This window comes from Barbus barbus (genome assembly GCF_936440315.1).
Source record: "Barbus barbus genome assembly, chromosome: 15".
Taxonomy (NCBI): Eukaryota; Metazoa; Chordata; class Actinopteri; order Cypriniformes; family Cyprinidae; genus Barbus; species Barbus barbus.
Genome location: NC_136743.1, coordinates 4,603,384 through 4,619,636, shown reverse-complemented (window position 1 = coordinate 4,619,636; position 16,253 = coordinate 4,603,384). Strand labels below are relative to the sequence as shown.

Genomic DNA, 16,253 nt, shown 5'->3' with positions numbered 1-16,253 from the left:
ATTTTACAATATAAAATTTTTTACTGTATTTTGATCAAATAAATGCAGCCTTGGTAAGAGACTTCTTTCAAAAACATTAACAAATCTTACCGATTCCAAACTCAAGAATCAGAAAACACAACCAAACAGAAACCCGCTCACCAATGAGGTACATGCCAATCCAGTCGCCTGCGTCCACTTCCTCCTTGATGTCCCAGCTGAGGGTGATGTCCTGCGTCTGGCCGATGGTGTAGCTGGAGGTGCTGACGGTGAGGGTGGAGCGGCAGTGGGAGGTCACGAGGTCGGTGTCGCTGGTGGAGCGCAGCACGGCTGCTGCCAGCTCCTCCGGTACGCCGTTCTGGAAGTTCACATTGGGGAACTGCTCAGGGTTGAAACTGTGCCGAATCGGGTCCTTACATCGCCGCCTGCCCTGAGATGCACGAGATGGAGAGGCCATAGCTGCAAGCCCGAGAAACCTGTTCTGGTACAAGTTCTGAGAAAAAAACAAGAGGGAAGAGTAAACATGATGAATCCCTCCGTTACTATACGCATATGCTCTTTTGGAGCATATGGTGAGCAAATCCAACCGTCAAAAGAACAATCATGTCCTGCGGGGCTCAGCAGTAAATGCAGACTCTTCATAGTCAAATCAGAAAAAGACAAAACTGCTGAGAGCGAGGCAGGTCAGGACACGTTTGAGGAGCGAGAACAGCACATGAGACGCTAAATGTCACCCACAGGGGGTCGAGAGGATTGTTCTATAGTGCAAGACATGACGTCTACATCAACTGTATTGAATGATGTTAGAAATTGGATGCATGCTGAATAAGCAAGGCGCACACGTGCTTAACCAGAACGATATGAACACAAGACAATGGCAATGTGCAGAATGAATTTAGATTGCATGAGTGCTTATTATTGTAAATCAAACTGAAAAAAGTAATCTATAAACTAAAAATTAAATAAAACGAATATAATCGGAAGCTAAACTGAAACAAAACATTTTGTGACTCCAGAACTTCTATAAATAAAATAGCCACAAATTAAATTTATTTTTTAAATACAGAATATACTGTCATTTTTTTTATTTCATAACCCATAACATAAATGGCACTGGACAACACTAACAATAGATGGCCCTTAACTGTGGTGGTGCAGCGGATCACAAAACTCACGGTTCGGATCATATTATGGATTTTGACTGACGGATCGGATCATTTTTCGGATCAGCAAAAAACAAACAAAACAAAAAAGTTTGCTTTTCATTTATTAATGAAAGCTTACTTTAAGTACTTCTATACCACAACAAAAACTACTAGCTGAACTAATAAAGTCAGTAATAAAACAAGAACAATTACACAAATTACAAGCATGGATGAATACAAGATAAATTTATTAATAAAGTCAGTAACACTAGTATTCAGGTGCAGAAATGTAATAATTATAAAATAACACAATAGTGCTCTTCACTGCAGGTATTTATAGGCTGCTGTCTCTTTAAGACCAAATGCACGTAGCCTACCTAATACTGACACACATCCGGGGGGTGTTCCAGAAAGCAGGATTAACTTACCATCTGCTAAACCCTGAACTCTCAGTTGATCAACCCAAACCTTGCTTACTCGAGGTATGTTGGTTCCAAAAACAAGTCCAGGAGTAAGTTAATTCAACCCAGAGTATGTTCCTGGTTAACACGCAAGACATTCTCAATAGAGCGATGACTCGACGAGTCACTATGGAAACGGACCCTAACATAAAGTGTGCCACACTGCTTCTTTCTTCTTCTTCTGTTCAAAGGCCGTTTGCACACTTAGTGCATATCGCCACCTAATTGATGGTTGTGCAATCATTTTTCTTTTTTACGTTTAATCTTTAATCCTTGAAAATAAAAATTGTATTGTTTGTTTGATGCTAGTTATATAATAAGTCATATCAGATATGTAATTTTATTATAGAAATACATTATAGAAAATACAGATCCATGATGTGTGAGATGATAATAAAACATATATAATAAAATAAACATTAGCTTGTCATAAAAGTGTTTTATAATTTAGGCAGATAACTATTATGCCAATACAATAAATATAATAACCATATTATAATAGATTACCTTATATTTTACTTATATTAGTGCTTTATAATTTACATATCATAAAACTAATATATATATATATATATATATATATATATATATATATATATATATATATATATATAAAACTTATTGTAATAATATATAATATTGTGCGCTATCTGTCACGCCCACTGGAGTCTCGTTAGTAAGTCACGCACACATGCGATAGCTCTGAAGTAAGCTAACCCTGAAACAGAACTTACTCAGTGTTGGGGAAAGTTACTTTCAAAAGTAATGTATTACAATATAGCGTTACTCCCGAAAAAAGTAACGAATTAAGTTACTTAGCTACTTTTTATGGAAAGTAATGCATTACGTTACTTTTGCGTTACTTTTTAAATATGAGCAGGGCTTGATTGTTTTTAATACTCAGGCTGAAGGAAAAATAAATTCACATCTGTAAAGTAGAACGCAGGAGAAGAGGGTTCAACACTCTTCAGCAATAAAAAAAACAATGAAGCACAATTGTTAGTTTATCTAAAGTCATTTTTGCTTATTAGTATGGCTGAACTGGATCATCAAAAGTCAGCAGCAAAGACATTGGTTAATAAAATGGGATTAGATACATTTGTGTTATTTAACATATTTAATTATTGCTGGTTTGCGTCATATTCTGAGTTTGCATTTCACTGTTTTAATTCATTTTGATGAATACTAAATCTGTTTTTTGCGAGTGGGATGAATTAATGCACATTCACATTTAGTCTAGAACTACAGTAACAGCATGTTCACACAGCGCACTGTCAGTCAATAAATGGGAAAGATGTGTGAGATGTGTGACTTTCACCAAGAGTCAGTATCATTTCTTGGGTACGTGATCAGTTCGGGAGGGGTAGCCATGGACGACAAGAAGATACGAGCTGTGGTCAACTGGCCACAACCGACTATTTTAAAGGAGTTACAACGCTTCTTAGGATTTGCCGACTTCTACCGGAGATTCATTCGCAACTTCAGTACAGTAGCAGCTCCTCTGACTTCTATGACTAAGAAGGGTAGTCAACGCCTCTCTTGGTCTCGTACTGCCCGTTCGGCCTTCCAATCTCTCAAGGAAAGATTCACCACCGCACCCATCTTGTATCATCCCGATCCGGAACGAGAGTTCATAGTGGAGGTGGTCACTTTTCTTCACCAGATTCGATTTCAGAATAACCTACCGTCCAGGTTCCCAAAACACGAAGGCAGACGCTCTTTCTCGACTCTTCGAATCATCCACATCGACTTCCAGCCAAGAATTCATCATTCCGTCAACCATCATTCTCGCCCCCATTCAATGGGACGTTATGACTGAGATCACCAACGCTCAGGTCACTGAACCCTCACCAGCGGAAACCCCACCTAATCTCACATATGTGCCTCAAGCTTTACGACAAAGAGTCATTCATCTAGTTCATTCCACTCCCAGCTCTGGACACCCAGGTATAGCAGCTACCCTTCAGTTATTAAATAACCGCTTCTGGTGGCCCACTCTACAGGCAGAGACAATTGCCTTCATAAGAAACTGTTCTACATGCAACATAACCAAATCGTCTCATCAACTGCCCGCTGGTCTAATCCAACCCATTCCACAACACCCTTGGTCACACATTGCCATTGATTTTATAACAGATTTACCGGTTTCACAGGGTCACACTACCATACTCGCAGTTATCGATCGCTTCTCCAAAGCCTGCCGCCTAATCCCTCTACCCAAGTTACCCACAGCCTTCGAGACCGCCGAAGTCCTTTGTAACTATGTGTTCAGGTTTTACGGTCTTCCTGAGGACGTGGTCTCTGATAGGGCCCCACAATTCACCTCACGTGTGTGGACAGCATTCTGCCAAAAACTCAACATCAATGTCAGTCTCTCCTCTGGTTATCATCCCCAATCCAATGGTCAGGTGGGACGTCTCAATCAAGAGCTCACTCGTTTCCTCAGATCTTACTGCCACCAAAATCAGTCTGACTGGAGCCGCTATCTATTTTGGGCCGAGTATGCTCAAAACTCACTCTGCAAACCTGCAACTGGTATCACCCCCTTCCAATGTGTTCTGGGTTTCCAGTCTCCTCTATTCCCATGGTCTGGAGAACCCTCAGAACTCCCTGCCATTAACTCATGGCTGCAACGTAGCGAGGAGACTTGGAATGAGGCTCACACTCACCTTCAGAGAGCAGTCCGTCGAAAAAGGGAACAAGCCCATCGTCATCGGTGCGCCAATCCCAATTACCAGCCGGGTCAGGTTGTCTGGTTGTCCACGTGGGATCTTCGTCTCCGGTTGCCTTGCAAGAAGCTCAGTCCCAGGTACATGGGTCCATTCAAGATTCTTAGACAAATAACTCCTGTTTCATTCCGTTTGGCTTTACCTGCACATTATCGTATCTCACCCACTTTTCATGTTTCCTTGCTCAAGTCCGCTGGTGGTTCGAGAGGAGCGGAGGACCAGGAGGAGGGCTGGTGACCAGAGGGTCCCTCCCATCATCATAGACGGCGAGGAGGCATACCGAGTTCGGGAGATTCTGGACTCTTGTCGCCGGGGCAGAATAATTCAGTACCTTGTGGACTGGGAGGGGTACGGCCCGGAGGAACGGTCCTAGGAACGGTCCTGGGTTAGTGCAGAGGATATTCTGGATCCCTCTCTCACCGCAGACTTCCACCGTGATCACCCAGAAAGACCGGCCCGAGACCCCGTGGTAGACCCCGGTGTCGTTTACCTCCTCGCGTCAGGAGCCACTCACAGGGGTGGGGGGGTGGGGCTGACACAGAGGCTGTCACAAACTCAGCCTCTGTGGCTCCCTCCGATCACCACCAGAGGGAACTATCGCCAGAGTACTAACTATTCCATTCGGACTTCATTTCCCATATACCCCGTGCCTGAGACTGATTACCTGCACAGGTGTTTCTCATTGCCCGGTCGATTTAAGCTGTGCTGCCCTTGCTCTCCTTGCGAAGTCTTGCTTTGCCATGCAGACATTTCTGAGTGTTCTTCCCGTGTTTGCTGCACATGGATCCTGACGCCATTGACTCATCATTACATATATATTTAAGAAAAATTTTATGTTTAAGTATTAAATATATTTATATATAATATAAAATAAGAATATTAATATATAAATGTATAAACATGTAAATATTCTCAAAATATACACTGTACATTTACATTTACATTTAGTCATTTGGCAGACGCTTTTATCCAAAGCGACTTACAATTGGGGAATACAAAAAGCGATTCATCTTGAAGAGGCAGTCAGACAGAGGAAGTGCTCGTAACACCAAGTCTCAGTCATTGTTCAAATAAGTACAAACTAGTAGGTGGAGAGAAAGATAGATTTTTTTTTAAGTTTAGGATGAAGTCAAGTACTGCCGAAAGAGATGAGTTTTCAGTTGTTGCTTGAAGGTTGCCAGAGATCCGGCGTTCCGGATAGGGGTGGGAAGATTATTCCACCAGCCAGGAATGGTGAACGAGAATGTTCTGGAGAGTGATTTTGAGCCTCTCTGTGATGGTACCACAAGGCGTCGCTCACTAGCAGATCTCAAACTTCTGGAGGGGATGTAGGTTCGTAATAGTGAGTGGAAGTAGGAGGGTGCTGAGCCTGTGGTAGTTCTGTACGCAAGCATCAGTGACTTGAACTGGATGCGAGCTGCCACTGGTAGCCAGTGCAAGGAGATGAAGAATGGTGTAACATGCGCTCTTTTGGGCTCGTTGAAGATCAGTCGTGCCGCTGCATTCTGAATCAATATATATATATATATATATATAGTTGTATGATATGTTAATTATAAAGCGCTAATATAAGTAATAAATAAGGTAATATTTTTCTGATATGGTTATTATATTTATTTTATTGGCATATCAGTTATCTGTGTAAATTATAAAACACTATGACAAGGTAATGTTTAATTTATTATATATTTATTACATTTTATATCATCATCTCACACATGGATCGGCATTTTTTTATAATGTATTTCTATAATAAAAATACACATCTGATATGACTTAATATATAATTATCATCAAACAATATAAACAATATAATTCATATTATCAAGGATTAAAGATTAAATGGAAAAAAAAGTAAAATGATTGCAATACCATCAATTAGGTGGCGATATGCACTAACCATTGGACAAAAGAAGAAGAAAGAAACAGCATGGCGTGCTTTGCTTCCGTTTCCATAGTGACTCGTCGATACGTTGCTCTGTTGAGAATGTCTTGACTCTTAACCAGGAACATACTCTGTGTACAATGAACTTACTCCCGGATGCATTTTTGGAACCACATACCTCCAGTAAGCTAGGTTTGGGGTTAATCAACCGAACCGAAAGTTCAGGGTTTAGCTGATGGTAAGATAACTGAGCCAAAGTCTCTTTTAAGACAAGTCATGTCACTCGGAGGCCATCTTTGAAACGCCTCTCTGGCATCCAAGTGCAGCTCCTATCTCTTTGAATGGGGAAACATTAAATTCTCCAATACTGTTCACTAAGCTTACGATTAAATTTCATATTTGAAATCACCAAAGAAATCTGACAACAACTGTATAATAAATATTGTTTCTTTTGCTCAAATAGCGTTATAAAAAGCTTTTTTTTTTTTTTTTTTTTTTTTTTTATGTATATTTTTATTGAAAGAAGAACAGGGTGACATTATATACAAAGAGTTGACAAACATTCTCTCAATTTTTTTTCTTTTCTTTTCCCCCTTTCTACTACTCGCTCTTCCCACAAGCCACCCCTCCGAACACCCCCCCCCACCCCCCAGAGGAAAAAATAAATAAATAAATAAATAAAAAAAAAAAATATATATATAAAAAAAAAATATATATATATATAATAATAAAAAATAAAAATAAATAAATAAATAAAAATAAATCACAAAGTTTTTATAGTATAAACAATAAGGAAATACATAACATCAATGTTAGCACATGGAGTTTGATTGCGTTATTCATTTAAGTATACACATGTCTATTAATTTTAGTTTGGGGGAAGAGTTACACCTTTTTCAAAATATGAGATCATAGGGGCCCATACTGAATAAAAACGTTTGGTGGATCCTCTAAGAGAATATTTAATTTTCTCCAATTTTAAAAACAGCATCACATCACTAAGCCAGAGTGAAACTAAAGGTGGCTTACTTGATTTCCAATCAAGTAATATTCTTCTCCGAGCCAAAAGACACGCAAAAGCACAAGCGTCTTGATGATTTTTGGACATGACTGTGCCTTGTTCAGGTACTCCAAAAACAGCCATTTCAAAACTAGGCCTAATATCTTTACTATATGCCTCAGACAAAATTGTAAATATAGTTGTCCAGTAAGTAAACAGTCTGGGGCAAGCCCAAAACATAAAAAGCTTATTTTTCAGGCTAGATTAGCCGGTGCGCATGCACAGTTAGAGCAGACTGTTAACCAGGACTTCTAACGGCAGCTGCAGTGACGCACTGACTTTACTGATTAGCGATTGGCTCTTTCATTCAGAAGGCGGGGCTTCCTGTGATTGAGCGGCCATATAGAGTGGTGGAACTATGATGTCACTTTGTAGGCGAAACCCGGAAGCGAGTTAACATTTTAGCACTTCCGGTTCCATCGTCCCAGAGTCAATGGGTTTTCTGAATGGGATTTTGGTTAAATCCCTTAAATAAGGTCCGTGGTTCACACAAGCTCAAGATACTTTCATGTTTTATTCTACGACATAAAACACACTGGTTACACCACACTGCTAATTTTTTTAAGCTGTTACGTTTCTTAAAAAAGGCGGTTGCTAACAAGTTGCTAAATGGGACTACAGGCACTGTCGGAGACATTCAATGTCATCACGACGAACAGTTTATCAATTTACTGTATTTTCCAGTTCTAGTATAATTTGTAATACAATTAATTTTAGAATAACCAACGAATAGCTTCCCGCATTTTTATATTGTTGTTAGACAATGTTTTTTTTTTTGCTTTGCCCCGCAACACATGTCTTCGGAGGGAAGATGCTCGAGTTTATCGCTTACTGATGCGGAGACTCTGGTTCGCACCGTAAGGTAAACTCAAATTACGATTACGATTATTACATGTAAACACCACATTTACCGGCTTTACTTGGTGAAAGTGAAACTTGAATGATGCATAGTGCTTAAAGTCACGTTAAAGTCAAATGTTTACGGCCACATGAAGCTGTTAGAAAGCATATAGATTGAGAATTTCCTAGAAGCAAGGATAAAATAACATTTTGTGTACCCACCCTAGCAAAATGAGCTGAAATGTGGTACTTTGTTCACTAAAATAAGTTTAATCTTACCATATCCAAAAACTCGCTCACTCTGTTATTTAAAAGATTAAATACGCAGTGATACATTTTTTATTAAAATATTCATATTAATCAAGGATTTATTGACTTTTAATGCACCTTATTTTGAAATGTACAGAAATACGTGGTTTTAAATGTCCTTTAATTAAGATTATTTAATTTATTCACTATTACTACTGTCTCATTTCAGTTTTAGTTTGGCTGTAGTTTTGTATTTATTCCAGTTTATATGAAAAGGTTCATATAGTGTGGATTAAAATTCATATATAGAATAAATACTTTTCACTGAACATGTTAAAAGTCAATTTGAAAAGTTGTCGGTATCGCGGTGGTCGTGACGTTGACGGCAAGCGACTGTGGTGCAATAGTTCGTTTATAGGCTAAGTTTAGCTTTTCAGTTCTGGCGTTTTTATTTAAGCTTCAAAATTCGTCAAAGTTATATTTTTTTGTGAAGATTATCTTGATGGAAAAAACGTGCAAGTTTCATGAACTATGATTGAACACAGGGCTTATTTTTTGCGATAATCCAAAATGGAAAAATCCTATTGGCTTTTTGTCGAGGGAACCAGTTTCATGCAACAGCCGATCTGCCTACAAATGCCTCATTTCCACTGAGTGGTACGGTACAGTACAGTTCAGTACAGTATGATTCGGTACGGGTAACCCTGATCAGGCTTGCGTTTCCACTGCCAACAGTACCCTTTACTTGATAGGCGTGGTGTATGCCGGAAAGTAGCGATCGATAATAAATCGCGACAATAAGCACAACTCTGCATCTTTTATGTCAGTTTTAATGAACAATAATAGCCATTATAAAAGTATAAGTACAAAGTATAAGAGGCTTATATAAGAGGAAATAAAGACAAACGCAAACAATTCACAGTCAAACATTTGCTACAAAGTCAGCGCTGTAAATTACTACGGTAAAGTTCAAAATAAATCTAAAGTTAAACTTTGTGCTCAGTCAAAACTATATGACCAGGAACAAATAATAGATTAATGAGACCACGAATGCCTGTTAAATATACCCAACACGAATTGATTCTCGTTTAATTACCACAGAGACATCAGAGACAGCGGCAAATGTCGGAAGGACTAGCCGAGCGCAAGGCTGGTGGAGGTGGATACATGAGCACAGAGCGCCCGCTGATCGCCTGGAGCTCCGAAATCGGCATAGCAAATTTTCAAATATTCAAATCTTTATAAATAAACCGCAGGTTTGAGTTTTAAACAACTACATTCTCGCCTGAAAAACTCTTAAAACTACATTTAATGACACAATAACAGTAATATTTTGAAAATTACGTGGGATTTTGGGCACTGACGTTTCACAAGTCCACAAGAACAGACAAAAACACATTGAGAAACGGTTATTATCTGTGTGAAAATATAAGAGTATAAAATACACAGTTTTTTTGTGTGTGTGTGTTTGCACACTCTGATGTAATAAGCAGAACACAGAAGAGGGGAACGAGTGAAGGAGAAGCTTTATCCCCTTGTATCACGCACAAGTGACGATTCTAGTAAATCAACTTCTGCAGTGAGTTTAGCTCCACCCTTTTGGTACCCTTTGCTGTGCTAGGTACCCCAACGAAAGGGTACCAAAAAAGTGGTACGGTATGGTTCGCTATTTTGGTACCATTCACAACTTCTGACTATGGAAACGGACTTACGTACCGTACCGTACCGTACCGAACCGCTCAGTGGAAATGAGCCAAAAGTGATGTCATAGTTCCCCCACTCAGCGTTCCATTTTTCTCCATTCAAAACGAGTGACATGTCTTGGGTATTCTATAGTCTTTTTGACTGTGCTTTCTGGAATACACCCCTGAATCACGCGTGTTCTCTTTTGCTCAATGGTTTAAAATCAATGGTAAACTGGCAAGACAAAACACGTGCAAATGATAAACTTTCATTCAATTATGATTAACTTAACACTTAACCCGCGAATCACATGTGTGCCGAACCGTGGGGTCTGGTCCATATGGATCAAATCAAACAGATCATCTACGATCCATTGCACCCCTAATTAACTGTCACTATTTAATATATATTATTTGACATAAATGACTGAAATAAGATTTAAAAAATTCAAATAAAAAGTTTGTGCTCGGTAAGATTTTTTTTAATTTAAGAAGTATTTTATCCTCACCAAGGCTGCATTTATTTGATAAAAAAAATGTACAGAAGTATTCTTAAATATTATTAAAACTTTAAATAACTGCTTTCTATTTTAATATTTTAAAATGTAATTTCTGATTATTAATGTTGTAAACAGTTGTGCTGCATAATGTTTCTGGAAAATGTAATTGTTTTCAGAATCCTTTGATAAATAGAAAGAATAGCACTTATTTGAAATATAAATCTTTTGTAACATTATACAATTTAACTTTCCCCAAAACGTGAAAAAGTAGAGCACATGATATAAAGCTAAATTCAAAACTATATAATACTGTTAAAAATAACAGTATGTGAGAAAGTGAAGTATTTAGGAAAAACAATATGTAAATTGATACATCTTTGTCACATGACCTCCCCCCATGCATGTTTAATTCAGTGAGTGATGTCCTGTTTTCATCTCTAATTGATAAAATGTGAATGTAATGTAAATCTCAGAAATAAACAGGGTTATTTAGACCCTTTGGAAATGGGAGGCTGTGTTTTGGTTATACAAATGATTTACAGACATCAAGTTTCATGACTTCCTCTCCCTCCGTCTCTGTTCATACACTAACACGCATTTTCTAAAGACAGCATTTCCTGCGTGTCACTGCTCTGAAAGCACAAGAAGCAGTCAAGCAGCAAAAAGCAGTTGTGGCAGGACTGCATGTGAAGCATAAACCACAGACCAGGGCATACGTGTCTCTGTGGGACGCCAAGATCTGTGTGGAAATCAAACTGGGTTTTGTGGTATTCTGTGCAGTAGAGATGCATCAGGGTGATCGACTAGTCATCCGACAACAAAAATGAAAAGTTGCGATTTTCTGGGCCGATATGTCTAGGAACTATACTCTCATTCTGGCGTAATAATCAAGGAACTTTGCTGCCGTATCATGGGTGCAGCAGGCGCAATGATATTACGCAGCGCCTGAAAGTAGTTCCCGGCTAGGAAACTAGTTATGATATAGCTGTGGACTACTTTCAGACACTGCGTAATATCATTGCGCCTGCTGCACCCATGGTTATTATTATATATTGTTTTGCGCACCGTGACAGTAATATTATTACAATTTAAAGTAACCATGTTCTGATTAAAATGCCTTGTTTTAACCATGCCAGCTTCCATGGCTATTATCATAACAAAAATAAGATAAAAAAGGCAAAAAACTTTAAATTTAAAACCTATAAGTTATCAAAAAAAATGTATGTGCAGTGAGTACATACTGTATACCCGAGTAACTCGATAACTTTGAACAAATGCAAAAAATACATGATGTCAGGTTTCAACAGAAAGCACAACATTATGCCGCTAAAACAAAAATATAAAGAACAAAATCATAGCACTATTTTTTTGTGACAAGTGCATTTGAGTCATTTTGAGTGACACAAAACAGTAGTGTTTGTCACAAAACAGAATAGCAACTGAAACGTATCAGTTATTATATTACAACCCTGGTGTAAAGTTACCAAACCATTCTGAATCACAGCATAAACCGAGGCCTCACTTCCTCCTCCTCACTATCCCAGTTTGCATGAAGCCTGCAGTGCAACTACACTCACACATGAAGCCCTTGTAAAACTGCACTAAGCAAAAGATGTACTGTAGACAAGACTAAACATCCCAGCATTCAAAAACATCCAGGACACACAGCAAATCCAAATTCACACACAATCATCAGCACAAATGTTCTGCTTCCTCGATTCAACTGGGCAATCTGGCAAACTTACAGGATGGATCATGCTGAAAAGTGACTAGAATTCAGACCAGGAAAATGAACGAGTGAAAAATAACACCTCAGACTGCACCAAAGCATGTCAGAAATATATAACCTATGAGTTCCAACACATTGAGCTTGTCCAGCTGCCACGGGTTCCAATCTGGCATTTCCTCTTTCTGTTCCTGTGAATTCAATATCGTTTCTTGATCTCTATTCACGCTTTACTGACATTAAAATCCCTAAGGTCCAAAAATGAACATCTGTCTACTATTAAGGATGATTTGAATTGTAAAATCAACAGCATTTATATTGCTTATTACCTAAAAAAATTACACTACTACTATTCAAAAGTTTATGGACAGCAAGTTATTTTTAAAGAAACAAATACTTGCTTGAGCAGCAAATCAGTATATTAGAATGATTTGAAGACTGGATTAATGATGCTGAAAATTCAGCTTTGCATCACAGGAGTAAATCACATTGTAGAATATATTCATGTTATTTTAAATTGTAATAATATTTCACAATATTTCAGATTTTACTGTATTTTACATATGCACCCTTGGTGAGGATAAGAGACTTTAGTGACCCCAAATTTTGAACAGCAGTGTAATAATTTAAAACTTCATTTGCATGACAATGTAAAGCTTAGAGTGACCATAAATTGTTCCTAAGAACAATGCAAAAAGTTGAAAATAAAACAAAGATAACTGGAGTCTTACTAAAGGTTTACAATCAAATACTATTTCAGTTTTCCTACTTGTTTAACTTAGTGTGTTATTTGCCATTTCTTTGTGAAATTATTTGTGAAATTTACTTGTAGCAAGAGTGAAAAATATGTTAAAATTAATTTTACTTCTATTTTAAGTGCCTCACTGTAACCTCGATTTGCTGAGCGAGGAACAAGTCAAAATCTGGAATATTCTTTTTTGTACCAGAATATAATTTTATGTTGGCTGGCCAAAGATTGTGTGAAATTGCATTACACTGAACTGATTTTTTTTTTGTTGACAGAAAATAGTAGGAACGCAAATTCCGACACTGATTGAATTGTTGTGGCACGCCGAAACAAACTGAATCTTGCACTGGGCGCGTTTGTGTTTACAAGATGAAAGGAAGCTTTAACAATGCACCTTGCAATCACACTGACACAGATAAATTAATTATAATCATTAAAGCCCCGGGGACAGGCTCAATTAAATACCACTGTGTGTGTCTGTGTCTCACGCAGGATGAGATGCATTAGCTCGAGTGACGTCAGGCTCGCCGTGCCAAAATGAAACCCGAGAATCTTAATGTACTTACATAACGGAGCGCGCAGGCCTACGGGAGCAGGATATTTCTCCCCAGAATACAGAGATCAAGCCACAATTCTGTTAGAGAGAAGATCTGAAGTATGTAATCTCTTCTGTGACGTAGAACAGACTCTAGCATGGCACAGGACACCGCTGTAAATCTGCTAACACCTTGCATTTATCCTTAATGGATAAATAAATACTGTGATACCATTTTTGCACCTCGTAGTTTGTTTATCATGAGAAACCTGGCATTGTGTACTATGAGTATTCCTGGTTTTGAGACAAATTGCTTATACTCTTCTACTGTACACAAGCATCTGCTAAATGCATTAATGTAAGTGTTGTTTTGCTAATTATAACAATTTACAATGAGATTCAGTTAGTTCACATTAGTTAATGCATTAACCAACATTACCTATGAATGAGCAATACATTTATTACAGTATTTATTATCTTTGTTAACATTAGTTAATAAAAATACAACCATTCATAGTTCATGTCAAATTAGATCCATTAATGTCTTAGAAAATGTGGAAATAAACATTAACTAAGATTAATAAATACTTTAGAGGTATTTTGATAGTTAACTAATGTAGTTAGCAAATGGAACCTTATTGTAAAGTGTTCTGTTATTTTTAACTTATAAGACATACTAATGAAAATAATGTATTATAAAATTACATAATCGTAAAATCAGATACAAGCAGACACTCTGGGACCGCATTTAAGTAAATGTCATGTATAAATAAAAACGTATGAAGTCAGTTCTCTCAATAACATCCACGTCATCATGTGAAGGTTGTTTAACAGGAAGCACTTCTGCCTGGAAAGGAACAAGGCCTTTTTTTCCTCTTCTGAAGCTTTTCTGATTTTAGAGCGGATCAATAGACTGCTGGTCTCAGGTGAATCAATACTAATCTACCTCATCTCTGCTCTTTGGCTAAATGATTCCTGCTCTTAACGACCCCTGAGTAATGAACACACGTCCCCAACTAAACACGGACAACCAGCTTATCATCCGTCGCAGACATCAGCTTTTACATCCATCATGTTATTTGCTTGTTTATATTATTATTGAATTTCATATGTCAACACTGTTCTGATGAGTTCCATTTGTCATTTGAAGACAGAAAACAGCTTGTTATATTCCAATGTAAATATTTTCATCAGATTTTAAAGTGCCTGTATTACCATACAGCCACGAACAGTTATAAAATCAAAAAAAATTATTAATCTATGACTGTCTGAGTTCATCATAACTTCGTTTGCATTCATTTAGGATGAAGGTTATGTGTAGACATTTTAGTAGTGGTGTAGTTTCTATGTAAATTGTATGGTTTAAGATGGTTTTTGGGTAGTTCGTGATTTGTTTAATTTTCCCAAAGAATCTCAAATAGTACTAATTTGACAATCCCAACTTTAATCCCTGCTACAGTTAGCTAACCTTCAATCTGAAAAAGTAAATATAATTTTTGATGTGAAATATATGCTAAATATAATATATACACACACACTGCATTGCTTCACTTGTCATTATTTTTGTTTTTATTTATTTTTAAATTTGCACATCAATACTTATGGCTTCATATATGTATAAATATAACACACACATACACACACACACACACACACACACATATATATATATATAAGAATACATATTGTATATGGCTTTAGGTGTAGTGTTGCTGTGTCGAGTTTACGGTTCAAGAATGAGGATGAGGATGCTCATCTGGGCCAAATACACACGCACGCGCGCGCACCACACAAAGACGCGCGAGGCCGCGACTGATGTTGAACATCATCTGAATAATAACACCAGGCAAAATAAATGGAAAGTGCTTTTTAAACAGCATTATACCGCAGCGCCGTACACTACTGAAGCCTACTGACTGTTACCATACTATCAACAACTGCCTCTCGCTACAGACATCGCAAATCACGCCTGGAGAGCGGTACATCAGTGTAACACACACACACTCACCTGGGTCAGTATCACCTGCCGGTGAATCATCACCTTCTCGTTCATCTGGCCATTATCCGTCCCATATTTACCCGCACAACAGCCGCCCTTTCCTCACATTTGCCCTGTTTGCTAAGCTACCGCAGGAGATGCTACATCCTCTTTCCTGGGTACCAGGAGCCTGTAACCAATGGAAACGCTCCGTCAGATTGATTTCTGTTTTTTTTTCCTCCGGTTATGATCGTGGTTACGTCATTCACCCCACCCGCGCACGTACACACATTCCGCACTGATCGTCTGGACGCTGACTGGATGTCTGGATAGCGACTGGCTGCTGATTGGTCGTTTCTATAGTGGCTGGATTTGATTGGATGAATGGATGGTTGGGCTTGGATGTGATTTGATGTTCCTCACAGGATGCTGTTAGTGAACAAGTTCTTCTGGGAAACTGTTTTGACCATAGAAAATGATTGTTTGTGAAGAAATGGAAAGATATGAATTTAGAAGAGATTAGATTAAATTAATTTAAAGGTTATAAATAAACACAAATGTATCTCTGTATGTGCACTAGACACTTTTATAAACACTCCCTGCTACACAGACCCAATTTAATAATTTGTTTACTTGTGCATTGCACTACAAATCATCTTGCACTCTGCACTGCTTCCTCGGACTAAAATATCTATTTTGCACAATTTCATGAACAGTACAGTCTCATGATCTTGTA

General features: G+C 38.0%; 1 protein-coding gene across 1 annotated transcript in view; it reads right to left on the bottom strand.

Moving 5' to 3' along the window:
* The window catches only part of LOC306880852 (E3 ubiquitin-protein ligase HECW1-like), a 51,674-nt gene extending 36,040 nt beyond the window's left edge, over positions 1–15,634 (bottom strand). Inside the window, 2 exon segments of the mRNA XM_079434640.1 lie at positions 142–472; positions 15,548–15,634. Of these exon segments, the coding sequence (XP_079290766.1) occupies positions 142–472; positions 15,548–15,592 (376 nt within the window). The 5' untranslated portion in view covers positions 15,593–15,634.
* Between the last annotated feature and the right edge of the window lie 619 nt (positions 15,635–16,253).